Genomic DNA, 17,006 nt, shown 5'->3' with positions numbered 1-17,006 from the left:
TGAAAAAGCAGATTCAGTTCTTTTTAGATACAAATTCACATTCAGTTGATGATAAATTCATATTGTGGGAAGCAATGAAGGCATATTTGAGAGGTCAGATAATAAGTTATACTTCTAAAATTAAGAAGGAATATATGATAGAAATAGATCAATTGGAAAAAGAGATTACAAAATTAGAAAAAGAATCTCAAAGAAATATGACAGAAGAAAAACGAAGACAACTTATTAATAAGAAGTTACAATATAATACACTCCAGACATATCGAACAGAAAAAGCAATTATGAGAACTAAACAGAGATATTATGAACTAGGTGAAAGATCACATAAGGTCCTTGCATGGTAGTTAAAAACAGACCAGACTTCTAAAACAATAAATGCAATTCGAACAAGAGTAAATAAAATTACTTATAAACCTTTAGAAATTAATGAAACTTTTAAGAATTTTTATTCTGAGTTGTATAAATCAGAATCACAAAATGATAATGTCAAGATAGAAAGGTTTTTATCACAAACAACTCTTCCAAAATTAAATAAGGAAGAACAGAAGGCATTAGATATGCCTTTTCCATTGAAAGAGGTCGAAGAAGCCCTAGGATCACTTCAAAGTAATAAATCTCCAGGAGAAGATGGTTTTCTGCCTGAATTTTATAAAAAGTTTAAAGATTTATTAATTCCTCCGTTTATGGAGTTAATACATCAAGCGGAAAGAACGCATAAACTTCCAGAATCTTTTTCAACAGCTATTTTAATAGTATTGCCAAAAAAAGATAGAGATCTTTTAAAGCCACCAGCATCATATAGACCTATTTCTTTATTAAACACTGATTATAAAATAATAGCAAAAATCTTATCTAACAGATTATCTAAATACTTACCAAAATTAGTACATATGGATCAAACAGGATTTATTAAAAACAGACAATCGGCAGATAATGTAACTCGGTTATTTAGTATAATTCATTTGGCACAAAAGAGGGAGGAAATGAGTGTGGCAGTTGCTTTGGATGCAGAAAAAGCATTTGATAGATTGGAATGGGATTTTTTATTTAAAGTATTGGAAAAATATGGATTAGGAGTATCTTTTATAAAATGGATTAAAACCTTAAGTACTAATCCCAAAGCTAAAGTAGTGACAAATGGTCAAATTTCAACACCATTTCAGCTGACAAGGTCAACTAGGCAAGGTTGTCCATTATCACCTGCTTTACTCGTGTTGGCGATAGAACCATTAGCTGAATTAATTAGAATGGACCCAGATATTAAGGGTTTTAGAGTTAATCAGGAAGAATACAAGATTAACTTATTTGCTGATGATGTTCTGCTATATTTAACAAACCCATTGCACTCATTGCGTAAATTACCCTATAGATTAGAAGAATATGGGAAAAAATCAGGTTATAAAATAAATTGGGATAAAAGTGAAATTTTACCTCTTACTAAAGGAGATTATAGTCAATGTCGATTAATAACTCAATTTAGATGGCCGACAAATGGTATCAAATATTTAGGTATAAGAGTTGATAATGATATAAAGAACTTATATAAATTAAATTACTTACCATTACTGAAAAAAATTCAAGAAGATCTTGATAAATGGATGGTATTACCAATAACATTAGTAGGTAGAGTAAATACCATAAAAATGAATATATTCCCTAGACTACAATACCTATTTCAATCACTACCAATACAACTACCTCAGAAGTTTTTTCAAGAGTTAAACAAAGATGTGAGGAAGTTTCTTTGGAAAGGTAAGATGTCAAGAATATCGTTGGAAAAATTGACATGGAAATTTGATCTAGGAGGGTTACAACTTCCAAATTTTAAGAATTATTACAAAGCAAATCAACTTAGATTTATTGCATCTTTTTTTGAGAAAGATAGACCGGCATGGATTAGAATAGAACTAGATAAAATAGGAGAAAATACACCAGAAGATATTATATATAAATGGGAATCTAAATGGATACGGGAAAAGAAAGAATCCCCTATATTAAAACATCTGATTGACTTATGGAATAAGATAAATATTGATGATGAGACAAAGAAATCTTTATTAGCAAAGAGATCTTTAATTCAAAATAGACTTATTCCTTTTACAATGGATAATCAACTTTTATATAATTGGTTTCAAAAAGGGATTAGATATATAGGAGATTGTTTTGAAGGAGGTATATTGATGTCATTTGATCAATTAAAGAATAAATATAAAGTATCAAACAATACTCTTTTTTGTTACTTCCAACTAAGAGCTTATTTAAGAGAAAAATTAGGTCAAACAATGTTATTGCCGAAATCTAATGAAATAGAAACTTTAATTCACAAAGGAAAGATTAAAAAATTTATCTCTTGTATGTATAACTTGATTCAAAAACAGGCAATTAAACAAGGAGTCCATAAGTCAAGACAAAAATGGGAAAGTGACTTGAATATTAAAATTGAAGAAACAAATTGGTCAAGAGTATGTCTTGATAGTATGACAAATAAATGTCCGGTTAAGATTAGTGCAATATAATTTTTTACATCAATTATATATTATACCACAAAAAATAAATAAATTAAACCCAAATTTATCTGATCAGTGTTTCCGATGTAACCAAGAAATCGGTACTTTTTTACATTCTACTTGGTCTTGTTCTAAAATTCAACCTTTTTGGACAAATTTAAGAGTTTTATTGGAACAAATTATTGGAACACAACTTCCACATAATCCAATATTATTTTTACTAGGCAATATTGAAGGGATAAAACCGAAACCCAAATTGAATAAATATCAGAAAGAATTTATAAAAATTGCATTGGCAATAGCCAAAAAGGCTACTGCAGTTACTTGGAAATCGGATACATACTTAAGTATAGATCGTTGGAAGAAGGAAATTTATGGCTGTATTCCATTTGAAAAAATTACTTACAATTTAGGAGATAAATATGAAACATTTTTGAAAATTTTGCGCCCTTATTTACAAAAGACAGGATTAAATATATAGGTGCTCTGAAGATGAAATAATTGGTTATTTGGGGAAATAAATAAATATATATACTAAAGTTATTACGAACTCCATGGAGCATGTGGGGATCTTCCGATATCCAGGCACTCTTTCTTTCTTTCTTTTTTTTTATATATAGGGATGTTAGGGGGGAGGGGGTTAAGGGGGAGGGGGGAAGGGTATATATTTTTTTCATATATTTTCTTTTATTTCTGTAATTATTTGAAAACTCAATAAAAAAGTTTATTAAAAAAAAACCCTGCTTCACATTCCTATTCGGATATGTCCATACATGGCCTCCTCTACTGCCATGATGAGGCCAAACTCAGGTTGGAAGAGCAATACCTCATATACCGTCTGGATAGTCTCCAGCCTCCAGAATTCTCCAACTTCCGGTAATTCCCTCCCCCTCCCTTCCCCATCCCAGTTCCACTCTGCCTCCTCCTCCAGCTGCCTAGCACCTCTCTCATGATTCTGCCTTCTTCTTCTACCCATAGTGCTTTCCCCTTACATTCCTTCTTCACCTTTTCTGCCTATCCCCTCCCCCACCCCTTGATCTTTCCTCTTATTGGTCTCTCAACTGACACTACCAGCCTTCTCCTTCCCACCTTCCCCCCACTTTCTTTATAGAGCCCCTGCCCCCTCCCTCTTCAGTCCTGACAAAGGGTTTTGGCCCGAAACGTTGACTGCTCATTTCCACGGATGCTGCCCGACCTGCTCAAGTCAAGCCAAGCCAAGTCACTTTTTATTGTCATTTCGACCATAACTGCTGGTACAGTACACAGTGAAAACGAGACAACGTGTTTCAGGACTATGGTGCTACATGAACAATACAAAAACTACACTGAACTATGTAAACCAATACAGAAACTACACTAGACTACAGACCTACTCAGGACTGCATAAAGTACACAGAACAGTGCAGGCATTACAGTATATAATAAACAAGACAACAGGCACAGCAGAGGTCAGTAGGTTGGTAGTCCGATGGCTTGGGGGAAAATCTGTTACATAAATAATAATCAGTCCGTTTCTGTACTCACGCCGAGTATTTCATTGCCACAGATGTTGTCGAATTTAATGTCCATTGGAGAGCAGAATGGATGGGAGAGCCGGCCGGCTAGGGCTTGCTTTTCTCCTGGCATGGACTCCTACCTGCTTGCCTCGCTTCCACTTCCTCGCACACCGCTTACAACGACCCCACCTCTGGCCACCGGCATCAGGCGACTCGGAGGACTGCAGGCCCGATTCCCTCAGCAAGCGGACATTGGAGAGCAGAATGGACGGGAGAGCCGGCCGGCTAGGGCTTGCTTTTCTCCTGGCACGGACTCCTACCCGCTTGCCTCGCTTCCACTTCCTCGCACACCGCTTACGACGTCCCCAACTCTGGCCACCGGCATCAGGTGACTCCCAGGACTGCAGGCCTGATTTTCTCAGCAAGCCGAGGTCGCGCAATCTAATCAGCAGATTTTCATGAAGGTTTGTTTTTCGGCGATCTCTGTATTGTAGCAGTAACTGGCGATGGTAGATAGTCACTCTGTTATCCATTGCCCTAAACCGGGGGTCGGCAACCCGCGGCTCCGGAGCCACATGTGGCTCTTTTACGTCTGTGCTGTGGCTCCCTGTTACTTTGGGAAATAATTGGTTGTGGCGACCCTTTTCCTGGCACATCCGAACCGACTCACAATTAGATAGCCTACGGGGGTTTGCAAGCACAGAGCTTTGGAGCCTCTGCGCCATGGGGGGCAGGTTGAGGGAGGCTTAAAAGTGAGGCTGAAGATTTCGAATAAAGTTTTTTTCCTTCGACTGCAGTTACCGACTCCGTGTCGTAATGGTCAGTATTTAATTAAAATGTATTTTATGTTAGTTGTTAGTTTTTGAAATGTAAATCTAAATTTGAAGATTATGGTGATCTTGTACAATCTAAATAAGATGTTGTGGCGACCCATTTCCTGACACATCCGAACCGGCTCACAATTAGCCAGCGTTCAGGCTAAGGGAGATAGCCTACGGGGGTTTGTGAGTACGTGTCTTTTGCAGCATCCGCGCCCATGGGGGGCGGGTTGAGGGAGGCTTAAAAGCAAGGCTGTTTAGTTCGAATAAAGCTATCTTTGACTGCAGTTTACTGACTGCGTGTAGCAACCGCTACGTGTTTTTATCGCTGGCTGTCCAGAGGGGAGGTGCTGAAACGCTTTGTCGCGTGTCTGGAAGAAGTGAAAACTTTCCTGGGCAGCAAAGGGCTCAACTTTCCTGAGCTGGAACAGCCAGAGTGGCTGGAAAAGCTACACTTCATGGTAGACATGACAGCGCACCTGAACACGCTGAACACAGCTCTTCAACGGGGTAAGGACGTACAGCCCTGCACATGTTGGAGGATGTTTTGGCATTCGAGCGCAAGTTGACGTTACTTGCCAGAGATTTACAGAAAGGCACATTGTCTCACTTGCCCAATTTGAGAGAGTTCAAACAATGTCACGACATGATAAATTCGGAGTATTTACATTCTGCAATCATCGCAACGCAAACATCGTTTGGGAAACGCTTCTGTGAGTTCAGAGAGGAAAAAAACACATTATCCTTCCCGGTCACTCCCCTAAGCATCGATCCATCCCTACTGAATACGACTGCATTGTCAGGTGTGAGTCAACCTGAACAAGTATGATAAATATTTTAATTGCCTATTATTTTACGTATATTCATATGTTTTCATTGTTCAGTGAAATAGTCCTTTTATTTTTCAGGCTGACAGCTGGCTGATGTTATTTTTGATTTGCTGCTGGCAGCAAATTTAAGTTTGGCGTTTTTCATAAATACAAGAAGGACTCAAATAGACGTTGAATATTTTACTTAAAAGTAACCTTTAACCTAACGTCTTTTTTTCGGAGTTCAAAATGTTTCTGTTGCATGCAGAAATGTAATTTCGTTTTCTCTGCAGGAGTTCATCAATTTCATAAATGCAACACATTATAGTTTGTTTATACATAGCACAAAGGCAAAACAAAACGTTGTATGCAGTGTTATTTCATTTTAAATGTCAAACGGGTTTTGCGGCTCCCAGTGTTTTCTTTTCTGTGGGAAACGGGTCCAAGTGGCTCTTTCAGTGGTAAAGGTTGCTGACCCCTGCCCTAAACCCTAATTGTGCCTTAAAATTAAATTAAAGTAGCACCAGATCCAAAAGGCCGCTGCTGCCGTGTGCCGTGCCGCCTACAGTTCCTCCAGCGTGTTGTATGTATTGCTTTGACCCCAGCATCTGCAGTGTACTTTGTGTTTGCGGTCAGCAAACTAGGCACTTGATTGAAAGGAAAATATTGTCATACAGTCATAGCGTTGTAGAAAAGTACAGCACAGAAACAGGCCCTTCAGCCCATCTAGTCCATGCTGAAACACTTAAATTGCCTACTCCCATCAATCTGCACCCGGACCATAGCCCTCCACACCCCAAACCATCCACGTACCTATTCAAACTTCTCTTAAACATCGAAATCGAGCTTGTATGAACTACATTCACTGGCAGCTCGTTCCACATTCTCATGACCCTCTGAGTGAAGTTTCTCCTCATATTCCCCTTAAACTTTACACTCTTAACCCATGTTCTCTCTTTGTAGTCTCATGCAACCTCAGTGGAAAAAGCCTGCTTGCATTTACTCTATCTATACCCCTCTTAATGTTGTATACTTCAATCAAATCGCCCCTCAACCTTTCTCACTCCAAGGAATAAAGTCCTAACTTAGCGAATCTTTCCTTATAACTCTGGTCATCCAGGCTTGGCACCATCCTTGTAATTTTTTTCTGTACCCTTTCAATCTTATTTACATCTTTACTGTAGGTAGATGACCAAAAGTTCACACGATACTCCAAATTAGGCCTTACCAGCATTAACATTACATCCCATCTCCTGTACTCAACAGTTTGATTTATGAAGGCCAATGTGCCAAAAGCTTTCTTTATGAGCTACTACATTCAATGAACTATGCACCTGTATTTCCAAATCCCTTTATTCTACTGCCACTCCTCAGTGCCCTATCATTCACTGTGCAAGACCTACTTGGGTTGGGCCTACCAAAGTACAACACCTCACACTAGTCTGCATTAAATTCCATCTTCATTCTTTCAACCCCTTTCTCCAGATGGTCCAGATCCCTCTGCAAGCTCTGATAGTCTTCCTCGCGGTCCACTACACCCCTGATCTTTTGTCATCCACACATTTACTGGATCATTGATTTAGATGACAAACAACAATGGACCAGCACCAATCCCTATGGCACTCCACTAGTCACAGGCCACCAGTCAGAGAGGCAATCACCTAATACCACACGAACCCAATGTCTAATCCAATTTACTACCTTATTTTGAATGCCAAATGACTGAATCTTCTTGATCAACCTTCCATGCATGACCTTGTCTATTGCTTTGCTAAGGTCCATATAGACAATATCCACTGCCTTGCCTTCATCAGCTTTCCTGGTAACTTCCTCGAAAATCTCTAAGATTGGTTAGGCACGACCTACCATGCATGAAGCCATGCTGCCAATCCCTAATCAGTCCAAGTCTATCCAAATATTCATATATACAAGTCCCTCAAAATACTTCCCAATAACTTTCCCACTACCGATGTCAGGCTCAATAATTTTATGGTTTATTTTTAGAGCTTTTCTTAAACAGTGTAACAACATTAGCTATCCTACAATCTTTTGGTACCTCACCTGTCACTAAAGATGATTTAAATATATCTGCAAGGGTCCCTGCAATTTTTACACTTGCCTCCCACAGGGTCCAAGGTAACACCTGGTCAGGCCATAGGGATTTATCCACCGTAATTTGCCTCAAGGCAGCAGACACCTCTTCCTCTGTAATATGTACAGGGTCCATGATCTTGCTGCTGCTTTGTCTCACTTCCATAGACTTGGTGTCTGCCTCCCGAGTAAACACAAATGCAAAAAAAATGCCTTAAAGATCTCTTTTAGCTCCACAGATTACCATTCTGATCTTCCAGAGAACCAATCCTTTTGCTCTATAGAATCCCTAAGGAATCTCCTTCTCCTTGTCTGCTAGGATAACCTCATGCCTTCTTTTAGCCCTCCTGATTTCTTTCTTAAGTGTTCTCTTGCATTTCTTATACTCCGTACATACCCTCATTTGTTCCTGTCTGCTGATACCTGCTATGCACCTCTTTTTTTCTTAACCAGGGCCTCAATATCTCTTGAAAACCAAGGTTCCATAAATACAAGCAACACACACAAAATGCTGGTGGAACGCAGCAGGCCAGGCAGCATTTATAGGGAGAAGCAATGTCGACGTTTCGGGCCAAGACCCTTTGTCAGGACTTCGTTGGGTCTCGGCCCGAAACGTCGACATTGCTTCTCCCTATAGATGCTGCCTGACCTGCTGTGTTCCACCAGCATTTTGTGTGTGTTGCTTGAACTTCCAGCATCTGTAGATTTCCTCTTGTTTGCCATAAATATAAGCTTTGTACTCTCAAAATTTCACTTTTGAAGGACTCCCACTTACCAAGTACACCCTTAGCAAAAAAACAGCCTGTCCCAACCCTCACTTGTCAGATCATTTCTACCACCAACAAAATTAGCCTTTTTCCAATTTAAAAACCTCAACCCGCAGACCTAACCTATCTTTTTCCATATTTACTTTGAAACTAAAGGCATTATGATCACTAAATCCAAAGTATTCCCCTATACAAACTTTTATCACCTGCCTTGTTTCATTCCCTAATAGCAGATTATCACACACTCTCTCATTCAGACTTCTCTGTACTGATTAAGGAAACTTTCCTGACCACATTTCACAAACTCAATCCCACCTGGTCCTTTTACAGTATAGGAGTCCAGTCAACATGTGGAAAGCTATAACAACCTTAGTTTCTTGTGATCTGTCTCCAATAATATAATAGGTTTGGTCTACGGTCAGCATATTGTAGCTAAATAGTGCCATAAATTATTTTCTGACCCTGCAGTAATCTATCAATTTCTTTCTCCCCATTGCTACCTGGTTTATATTTCTACACGATAAAAAGACTGCAAACAAAAAAATATGATCTGTGGTATGACTATAACTAAATGATTCAAATCTTCTTTGCATTGCTAATCTGTTTATGCACATCAGATAACATGTTATAACCAAGGCAGGTTTATATGGTATATTCCTTACAAGCATATGCTTTGAAATTAAAATTGACTATATATGATATTTCTTTATTTAAATGACAGTACCTGTCCCTAACATTGGTGTTATCTTAATGGTGCTGTAATCTTTATATGTAAAACTAGCTGTTACCTCTTCTCTATTAGAACGTCTACACTTCAACAGTACTTCATTACGTGTAATGTACTTTGAGAGATCGGCACGTTATTAAAAATGCAACTGAAAATGGAAATACCTTTTAGTAATACAGATCCACAATCCCTTATCCGAAATTCTGAAATCCAAAAAGCTCCAAAAACTGAAGTTTTTTTCGCCAACAGCTGACGTCACTCAGGTGTGACATGGCAGCACTAGCAGAGGCCACCAGACGTCAGTTGTGGCTCAACGCTCATACTGGTTACACGTGCATTTGCTGTTGCCTGATATTTTGTGTTCACTGTTGACTTTGTGTTTAATTTCACTGTGAAAATGTCAAAAAGAGCTGCAGATACCCCTATCGGTGACGATGAAAAAAAGAGAAGGAAGCATCTATCATGATCAATAACGCAGAAAGTGGAGTTATTGCAGAAGCTTGATCGTGGTGTGTCTGCGCGGCGTCTTACTGAAGAATATGGTGTTGGAACTAGCACTGTATATGATTTAAAGAAACAGAAAGACAATTTACTGAAGTTTTATAGTGATAGTGACATTCTACATTTATTCCAATAAGTCATTTACCATGTGGTTGATTTGGTTCATTTGAAGCTGTATATTTTTATGTTTTATTAACATAGAAACATAGAAAACCTACAGCACAATACAGGCCCTTCGGCCGACAAAGTTGTGCCGAACATGTCCCTACCTTAGAAATTACTAGGCTTACCTACAGCCCTCTATTTTACTAAGTTCCACCTATCTAAAAGCCTCCTAAAAGACCCTATTGTATCCACCTCCACCACCGTTGCCGGCAGCCCATTCCACTCTTTGAGTAAAAAACTTACCCCTGACATCTCCTCTGTACCTACTCCCCAGCACCTTAAACCTGTGTCCTCTTGTGGCAACCATTTCAGCCCTGGGAAAAAGCCTCTGACTATCCACAGGATCAATGCCTCTCATCATCATGTACAACTCTATCAGGTCACCTCTCAACCTCCGTTGCTCCAAGGAGAAAAGGCCGAGTTCACTCAACCTATTCTCATAAGGCATGCTCCCCAATCCAGGCAACATCCTTGTAAATCTCCTCTGCACCCTTTCTATGGCTTCCACATCCTTCCTGTAGTGAGGCGACCAGAACTGAACACAGTACTCCAAGTGGGGTCTGACCAGGGTGCTATATAGTTGCTTTTTGTTGAAAACAATACAGTATAACAACTATTTACATAGCATTTACATTGTATTAGGTATTATAAGTAATCTAGAGATGATTTAAAGAATACGGGAGGATGTGTGCAGGTCCAGAGCTCCATCAGGTCCTAAAGTCCACCCGCACTGAGTCAGGTTAAATAAGGAACTTGTGCATATGTGGTTTTTGGTATCTGCGGGGGGGGGTCCCAGAACCAATAAGGAGGGATTCTGAAATTCGAAAAGTTGTGATTTCTGAAATGCAACTGGCCCCAAGGATTTCGGATAAGGGATTGTGGATCTGTAGAGTCATGTATGGATGTTCTTGTGGCAAATTAGATTAGATTATTAGATTCAACTTTATTGTCATTGTGCGGAGTACAGATACAAAGCCAATAAAATGCAATTAGCATCTGACCAGAAGTGCAAAAGAATAGTGTTATTTACAAAATAACTGCTAATATAAAGTGTGTGCTACAGCACACAAATATAAAAGTACAGGCGGACCCCGGGTTATGTACGAGTTCTGTTCCTGAGTCTGTCTTTAAGTCAGACTTGTACGTAATTCGGAACAAGTACATCCGGTATTATTTAGCGTCAGTTAGTCAAACGTTTGTCTTAGTATATAGTATATATTTTACCTATCTATGCATATAAAACACTTAAGAAATGTATGTATTCCAATAATTAAACCACTGCATTGCTTAGTAATAATTGTAGCTTTCATCGGGGCAGGACCTTTCACGTGCTCCATTATCCTCACTTTATCCGTTATCCTTTAAAATTGTTCCGATCGTTGACCAACTGTAGCCTAACGCTTTTCCAATGACCGATGGCATTTCACCTCTTTCCAAACGCTTTATTATTTCCACTTTATTTTGAATTGCAATCGCTTCCCGTCAATGGAACAGAAACACTGCGGGCAGCGGGTCCCGAGTTGCACCAGCTCCCAAGGTCCACTGGGTCCTAAGGACCACTGCACTGAATTCCCCAGGTCCTAAACTCTACCGCACTGAGACAGGCTAAATGGGCCAAGTGGGGGCTGTGCTGGGTTTGGGTATTTGATCCTCCACAATATTCCGCATGGGAATTTAAACTGGAGGTGGCAGTTTTTTTTTACGAGGTCGAGTTGCGAGCTCGACATCAACCCGGCACGGATGGTACGGGAGTCACTAGATCAACATCAACTCGGCATGGGAGCAGTCTGTCACTAGATCGAACTCGGGAACCTCTGTTCTTGAGCCTGGTGCTACTTAAAGCTGATGGAAACAATGCCAAATGTAGTCATACTTCTTGTTGGACTCCTCAAAGGAAATGTGGCTGCCAGTACGGGTTACAAGTGTGCTTTTTAAAAAAGTGTTTTCAACTTCCACTACTGACTATATTGCTGGCAAATGTACAGTGTCCAGTAAATAAAATTGACAATCTCAGAACTAGGACGCTGTATCAGAGGGACGTCAGTAAATAAAATTGACAATCTCAGAACTAGGACGCTGTATCAGAGGGACGTCAGTATGCTTCCTCTGTTTCCCAGAATCCTGGTTAACCCCCTTCTGTAGCAGACGCAGAGATTCAGATTGATGGGTTCACTATACATTGTTGGATAGGACTATCGAGTCTCTCAAAAGCAGAGGTGGTGGAGTATACCTCATGATCAATTCCTCTTGGTGTACAAATGTATCAGTAATTTTCTAATTCTGCTCATCAGACCTGGAATGTCTCACAATTAAGTGCCTTCCATTTTACCTACTGTGAGAGATTTAAGCAATCATTTTGATAGCAGTGTACAGTCCACCTCAAGCCAATGTCAATCAGGCTCTAGGTGATCTGAGCAATACGATCAACATGCACGAAATAGCATACCTGACGCCTTCACCATCATTTCGGGGGATTATAACCAGGCCATGTTGAAAAGTCACGAAATAATTATGATCAACAAATTACTTGTACTACTAGAGGAAACAACGCACTACACCACTGTTACACCACCATCAAGAACATCTAATGTGCTATTCCACACCAGAAAGTCTGATCACCTGGCTGTACTTCTACTATAGGCAGAGACTAAAGACTACAGCACCAGTAGTGAGGATCAAGAAGGTATGGACAAAGGAAGCACAGAAGCGCTTATAGGACTGCTTTGAATTCGTGCACTCCACTGTTCGAATCTGGATGAGAATGCCACAGTAGTTACTGACTTTATTAAAACCTGTGTGGATGAGTGTGTGCTAATGAAAACTTGCTGTACCTTCCCAAACCAAACGCTGTGGATAAACCAGGAGGTTTGTCGTCTGCTGAGGGTTAGGTCTGCGGCATTCAAGTCTGGTGACCCAGGTCTGTACAAGAAAACCAGATATGACTTGTGGAAGGCTATGTCGAGAGTGAAGATACAATTCAGAGTGAGGTTCGAGGCGACATCAGATGCACATCTACTCCAGCAGGGTTTGCAGGACATTAGTTCCTACAAAACGAAGCCCTGAATGGCAGTGCTGTTTCACTACCTGATAAGCTCAACGACTTCTATGCCTGCGTTTAAAGGGAGAATATAATTACAGTGGTGAAGATCTCTTCTGCACCCAGTGACCCTTTGATCTCTGTCTTGGAGGTCGATGTCAGGCTGCTTTCAGGAGGGTAACCACTCGATGGAGCACCTGGTAAGGCTATGAAAACTTGTTCCAAGCAACTGGCAAAAGTATTCAAGGACATTTTCACCCTCACACTGTTATGGTCAGAAATTCTCACCTGCTTCAAAAGGGCAACATTATACCAGTGCCCCAGAGGAGTAGTGTGAGCTGCCTTAATGACTTGATCAACAGTGATGAGATGTTTTGAAAGGTTGGTCATGGCTAGAATCAACTTCTGCTTCAGCAAGGACCTGAACCCACTGCAATTTGCCTATTGCCATAATAGGTCTACGGCAGACGCAATCTCAATGGCTCTTCATATAGCCTTAGATCACCTGGACAATACAAACTCCCATGTCAGGATGCTGTTTGTTGACTATAACTCAGTGTTTAACACCATCATTCCCACAGTCCTGATCAATAATCTACAGAACCTGGGCCTCTGTACCCCCCTTTGAAACTGGATCCTCGACTTCCTAAACAGAAGACCACAATCTGTGCAGATTGGTAATAATATCTCCTCCTTGCTGACGATCAACACTGGCCACCTCAGGAATGTGTGCTTAGCCCTCTATTCTACTCCCTCTATAGCCATTACTGTGTGGTTAGGTATAGCTCAAATACCATCTATAAATTTGCTGATGATACACCCATTGTTGGCAGAATCTCAGATAGTGATGAGAGGATCTACAGGAGTGAGATATACCAGCTAGTTGAGTGGTGTCGCAGCAATAAACTTGCACTCACAAGAGAGCTGACTGCGAACTTCAGGAAGGGCAAAATGAGGGAACATGAACCAATCCTCAGAGGGATCAGAAGTGGAGAGAGTGAGCAATTTCATGTTCCTGGGTGTCAAGATTTCTGAGGAGCTAACCTGGTCCCAACATATCGATGCAGTTATAAAGAAGGCAAGACAGTGGCTATATTTCATTAGGAATTTGAGGAAACTTGGTTTGTCATCCAAAACAGTCGAAAACTTCTATAGGTGTACCGCGGAGAGCATTCTGACTGGCTGTATTACTGTCTAGTTTAGGGGCTCTACTGGATAAGATCAAAGGACACTACTGTAAGTTGTTAAATTAGTCAGCTCCATCTTGGGTACTAGCCTCTGTAGTATCCAAGACTTCTTCAAGGAGAGGTGCCTCAGTCTTACGTACCCGTTGGTATCTTGTACCTGTCACGTGACCATGATGTAATTGAGGCTATGCTGGACGAGGTAATGGTCTTGTGATGATGGAGTAACGTCATTTTCCCGCCAGTGACAGGTCATGTGATAGTTTTTTTTCCAACAGGGTATAAAAGGAGAACCCTGCCCTGTGACGTAGGCAGTCCGTGGCTGAATTCGCCAGTGACTCCATGTTGCTGCGTATTCGGTGTTATGATGCAGTTTTATTTTAAAGTGGAGCTTTACTTTCTGCCTTAAGTCAAAGGTTATTGTTGGCAGTTTTGCTACAATACTGCCAGTTAAAGTGCAGCCGGAGAGTGAAGATTCGTGGAAGTTCGGGAAGCTGAAAGATCGAGGAAAGTTGATGTCGGCTGTGAAGCAGGTTTGACCTTTATTTAATCTTCATACGAGGAGTTAGTAACTTATGTCCGTGTTAACTCCTGTTTTGCCAAAAAAGAGCAGAGTTGGATGCAGAGTTTCGCCAAGGAAAGGTCAGTGCCTTTAAGCCGTTTCATTTTCTTCATCGTAAATCCTTTGATCCAAGCATACTTCGACTGGGATCAACAGTAATGCCACAAAGGAGAACTTAAGTTATTTCAAGTAAAGTCTCTCCCAAGCGACTGTGTTAACCTTTGGACTTTCACATTACTACTTCTAAGACCTGTTTTTGCATTATCGCTTTAAGAACTGTTCAAGCTGCTGCACAGCAGCTGACTTCCAGTTAAGTTAGTCGTTTGTTTACTTTTGGTTTTGTTTTTTGCAGTGTTTAGTAAATGTTTTATTTGTTATAAAAAAAACCTGTCTCAATTATATATTCATTGTTGCTGGATCGTAACACTCAGAAAGATGGTGTCCATTATTAAGGACCCCCAACACACAGGACATGCCCTGGGTGTGGACACACACACACACACACACACACACACACACACACTTACTGCAATTGATTAACTTATTTTTTTCTGCATCATCATATATTGCATTGTACTGCTGCTAAGTAAACAAATTTCACGACATATGCCAGTGATATTAAACCTGATTCTAAAATATTTTAATTATTAATACTTTCAATTATTAATACTTTTTTTGGCAAGCTAAGCAAAGAAGGTTGGGAGAAGAAACTTAGTTGAAGGCTTCACCAACCATCTCCTCCTTGTCCACCCACCACCAGACAGAATCTCACTGTGACAGATGGAGTTTGCATACCTCAGCAAGTTCTCACTGTGCAGGTGGCAGTGGTTCAGATGTAATAGCATGAGTTAATTATCATCCTTCTGAAGAGGTCAGCTGTGTGTTTGCTCAGCTCATCACAAACCACAAATTTTGGATCATATACTGTCAATTTAGATCCTGATAATTTTCTTCACTGTCCACTATAAAGTTTCTCAAAACAAAGATCCTTACAGTTGCCTACATTTCCCATGCAACTTTTATACAAAGGTGCAGCAAGATGTTAAAGACAGAATTGCTGATTGCACTCCAGCTCTTCAGATTTTTCTCAATTGAAAAAAAAACACACGTACTCAATAGCTATGAATGATATTGAAAGAGATTGAAGTCTTAAGAAGTATCATGTGTTCCAATAATTTAAAGGTAGCAATAAAGGAAAAATATTGAATCACAAGGCTAAAATAGTCATGTCTGATTTTCCCAGTGCTCTGGTCAGATCACACCATAAGTACAGCTCTCAGTTCAGGCCAATGAACTTAAAGAAGAGACGCATGGTAAAATAAGCCTAAAGAAGAAAATAAGCCTAAAAGATTAAATTTTGAACTTGTCACCATTCTGTACACAAACTAATTATAATAGTTTTACTAAGGATAAAGAAATACCAAAAAGGATCTTGGTTATAATCGATACCTGCTGGAAGCCCAATAATTTAATCGTAAAGAAATACCACTTTCCCTATAAAATGTAACAACTTCTGAAGGCGGTAGTGGAAAGGAACAGCAAGAGCATATTTTTAGAAAAATGGTTTCAATATGTAGAATGCATTAGCAACTTCATGTATTTTGCTGTGTTTCTCCTTAAGTTGTTTAATCTTTGCTGTAAGACACTTCCATAAATGTTAAAGGAAATTCTGGGCACACTAACCCAGTAACAAGGGAGGCAATTAAAAGGCAGTGTACTCATATTTTCAACTTACCAACCATGTGTTTTCGAACATGAGCCATTGTGTAGAATTTCTTCTCACAAATCTCACAGGAGAATTTCTTTTCAGCAAAGCCATGGACAACTTTGATATGTTCATGCAGAGACCACAGTTTCTTGAAACATTTTCCACAGGAAACACACTAGGGAAAAATAGGAACATGTTAAATATTCTATATAATGCTGTGTGTTTAACTAGGTGAAACATACTATGGGATACTAAATGCCAACTCCCTCCCCCGCTTCATCAAATTCAGCAATTCATCCTACAGTAAAAAAGAACACAAGCAGTGGAGCCCTCTAGCACGTCATCCTTTTGACTAATGAGACATGAAAGAATAGGACCTATCAAGTGTGACAGTGGAAAAGTGTGTATTGAACCAGAGGAAATAGCAGAGGTACTTAATGAATACTTTACTTCAGTATTCACTATGGAAAATGATCTTGGTGATTGTAGTGATGACTTGCAGCAGACTGAAAAGCTTGAGCATGTACATATTAAGAAAGAGGATGTGCTGAAGCTTTTGGAAAGCATCAAGTTGGATAAGTGGCTGGGACCAGATGAGATGTACCCTAGGCTACTAGGGGAGGCGAGGGAGGAG

At 39.9% G+C, this 17,006-nt stretch overlaps 1 protein-coding gene across 2 annotated transcripts in view; it reads right to left on the bottom strand.

The window, feature by feature from the left end:
* Positions 1–17,006, bottom strand: part of znf652 (zinc finger protein 652) — a 160,233-nt gene that overhangs the window by 46,283 nt on the left and 96,944 nt on the right. For both annotated transcript variants that reach the window (XM_059956646.1, XM_059956645.1), the window contains exon 3: positions 16,400–16,547. In XM_059956646.1, coding sequence (XP_059812629.1) covers positions 16,400–16,547 — 148 coding nt within the window. The remainder of the gene's footprint in view (positions 1–16,399; positions 16,548–17,006) is intronic.

Source organism: Hypanus sabinus, chromosome X1, assembly GCF_030144855.1.
Source record: "Hypanus sabinus isolate sHypSab1 chromosome X1, sHypSab1.hap1, whole genome shotgun sequence".
NCBI lineage: Eukaryota > Metazoa > Chordata > Chondrichthyes > Myliobatiformes > Dasyatidae > Hypanus > Hypanus sabinus.
Note: the sequence above shows the minus strand (reverse complement) of the source record. Positions and strands in the feature narration are given on the sequence as shown.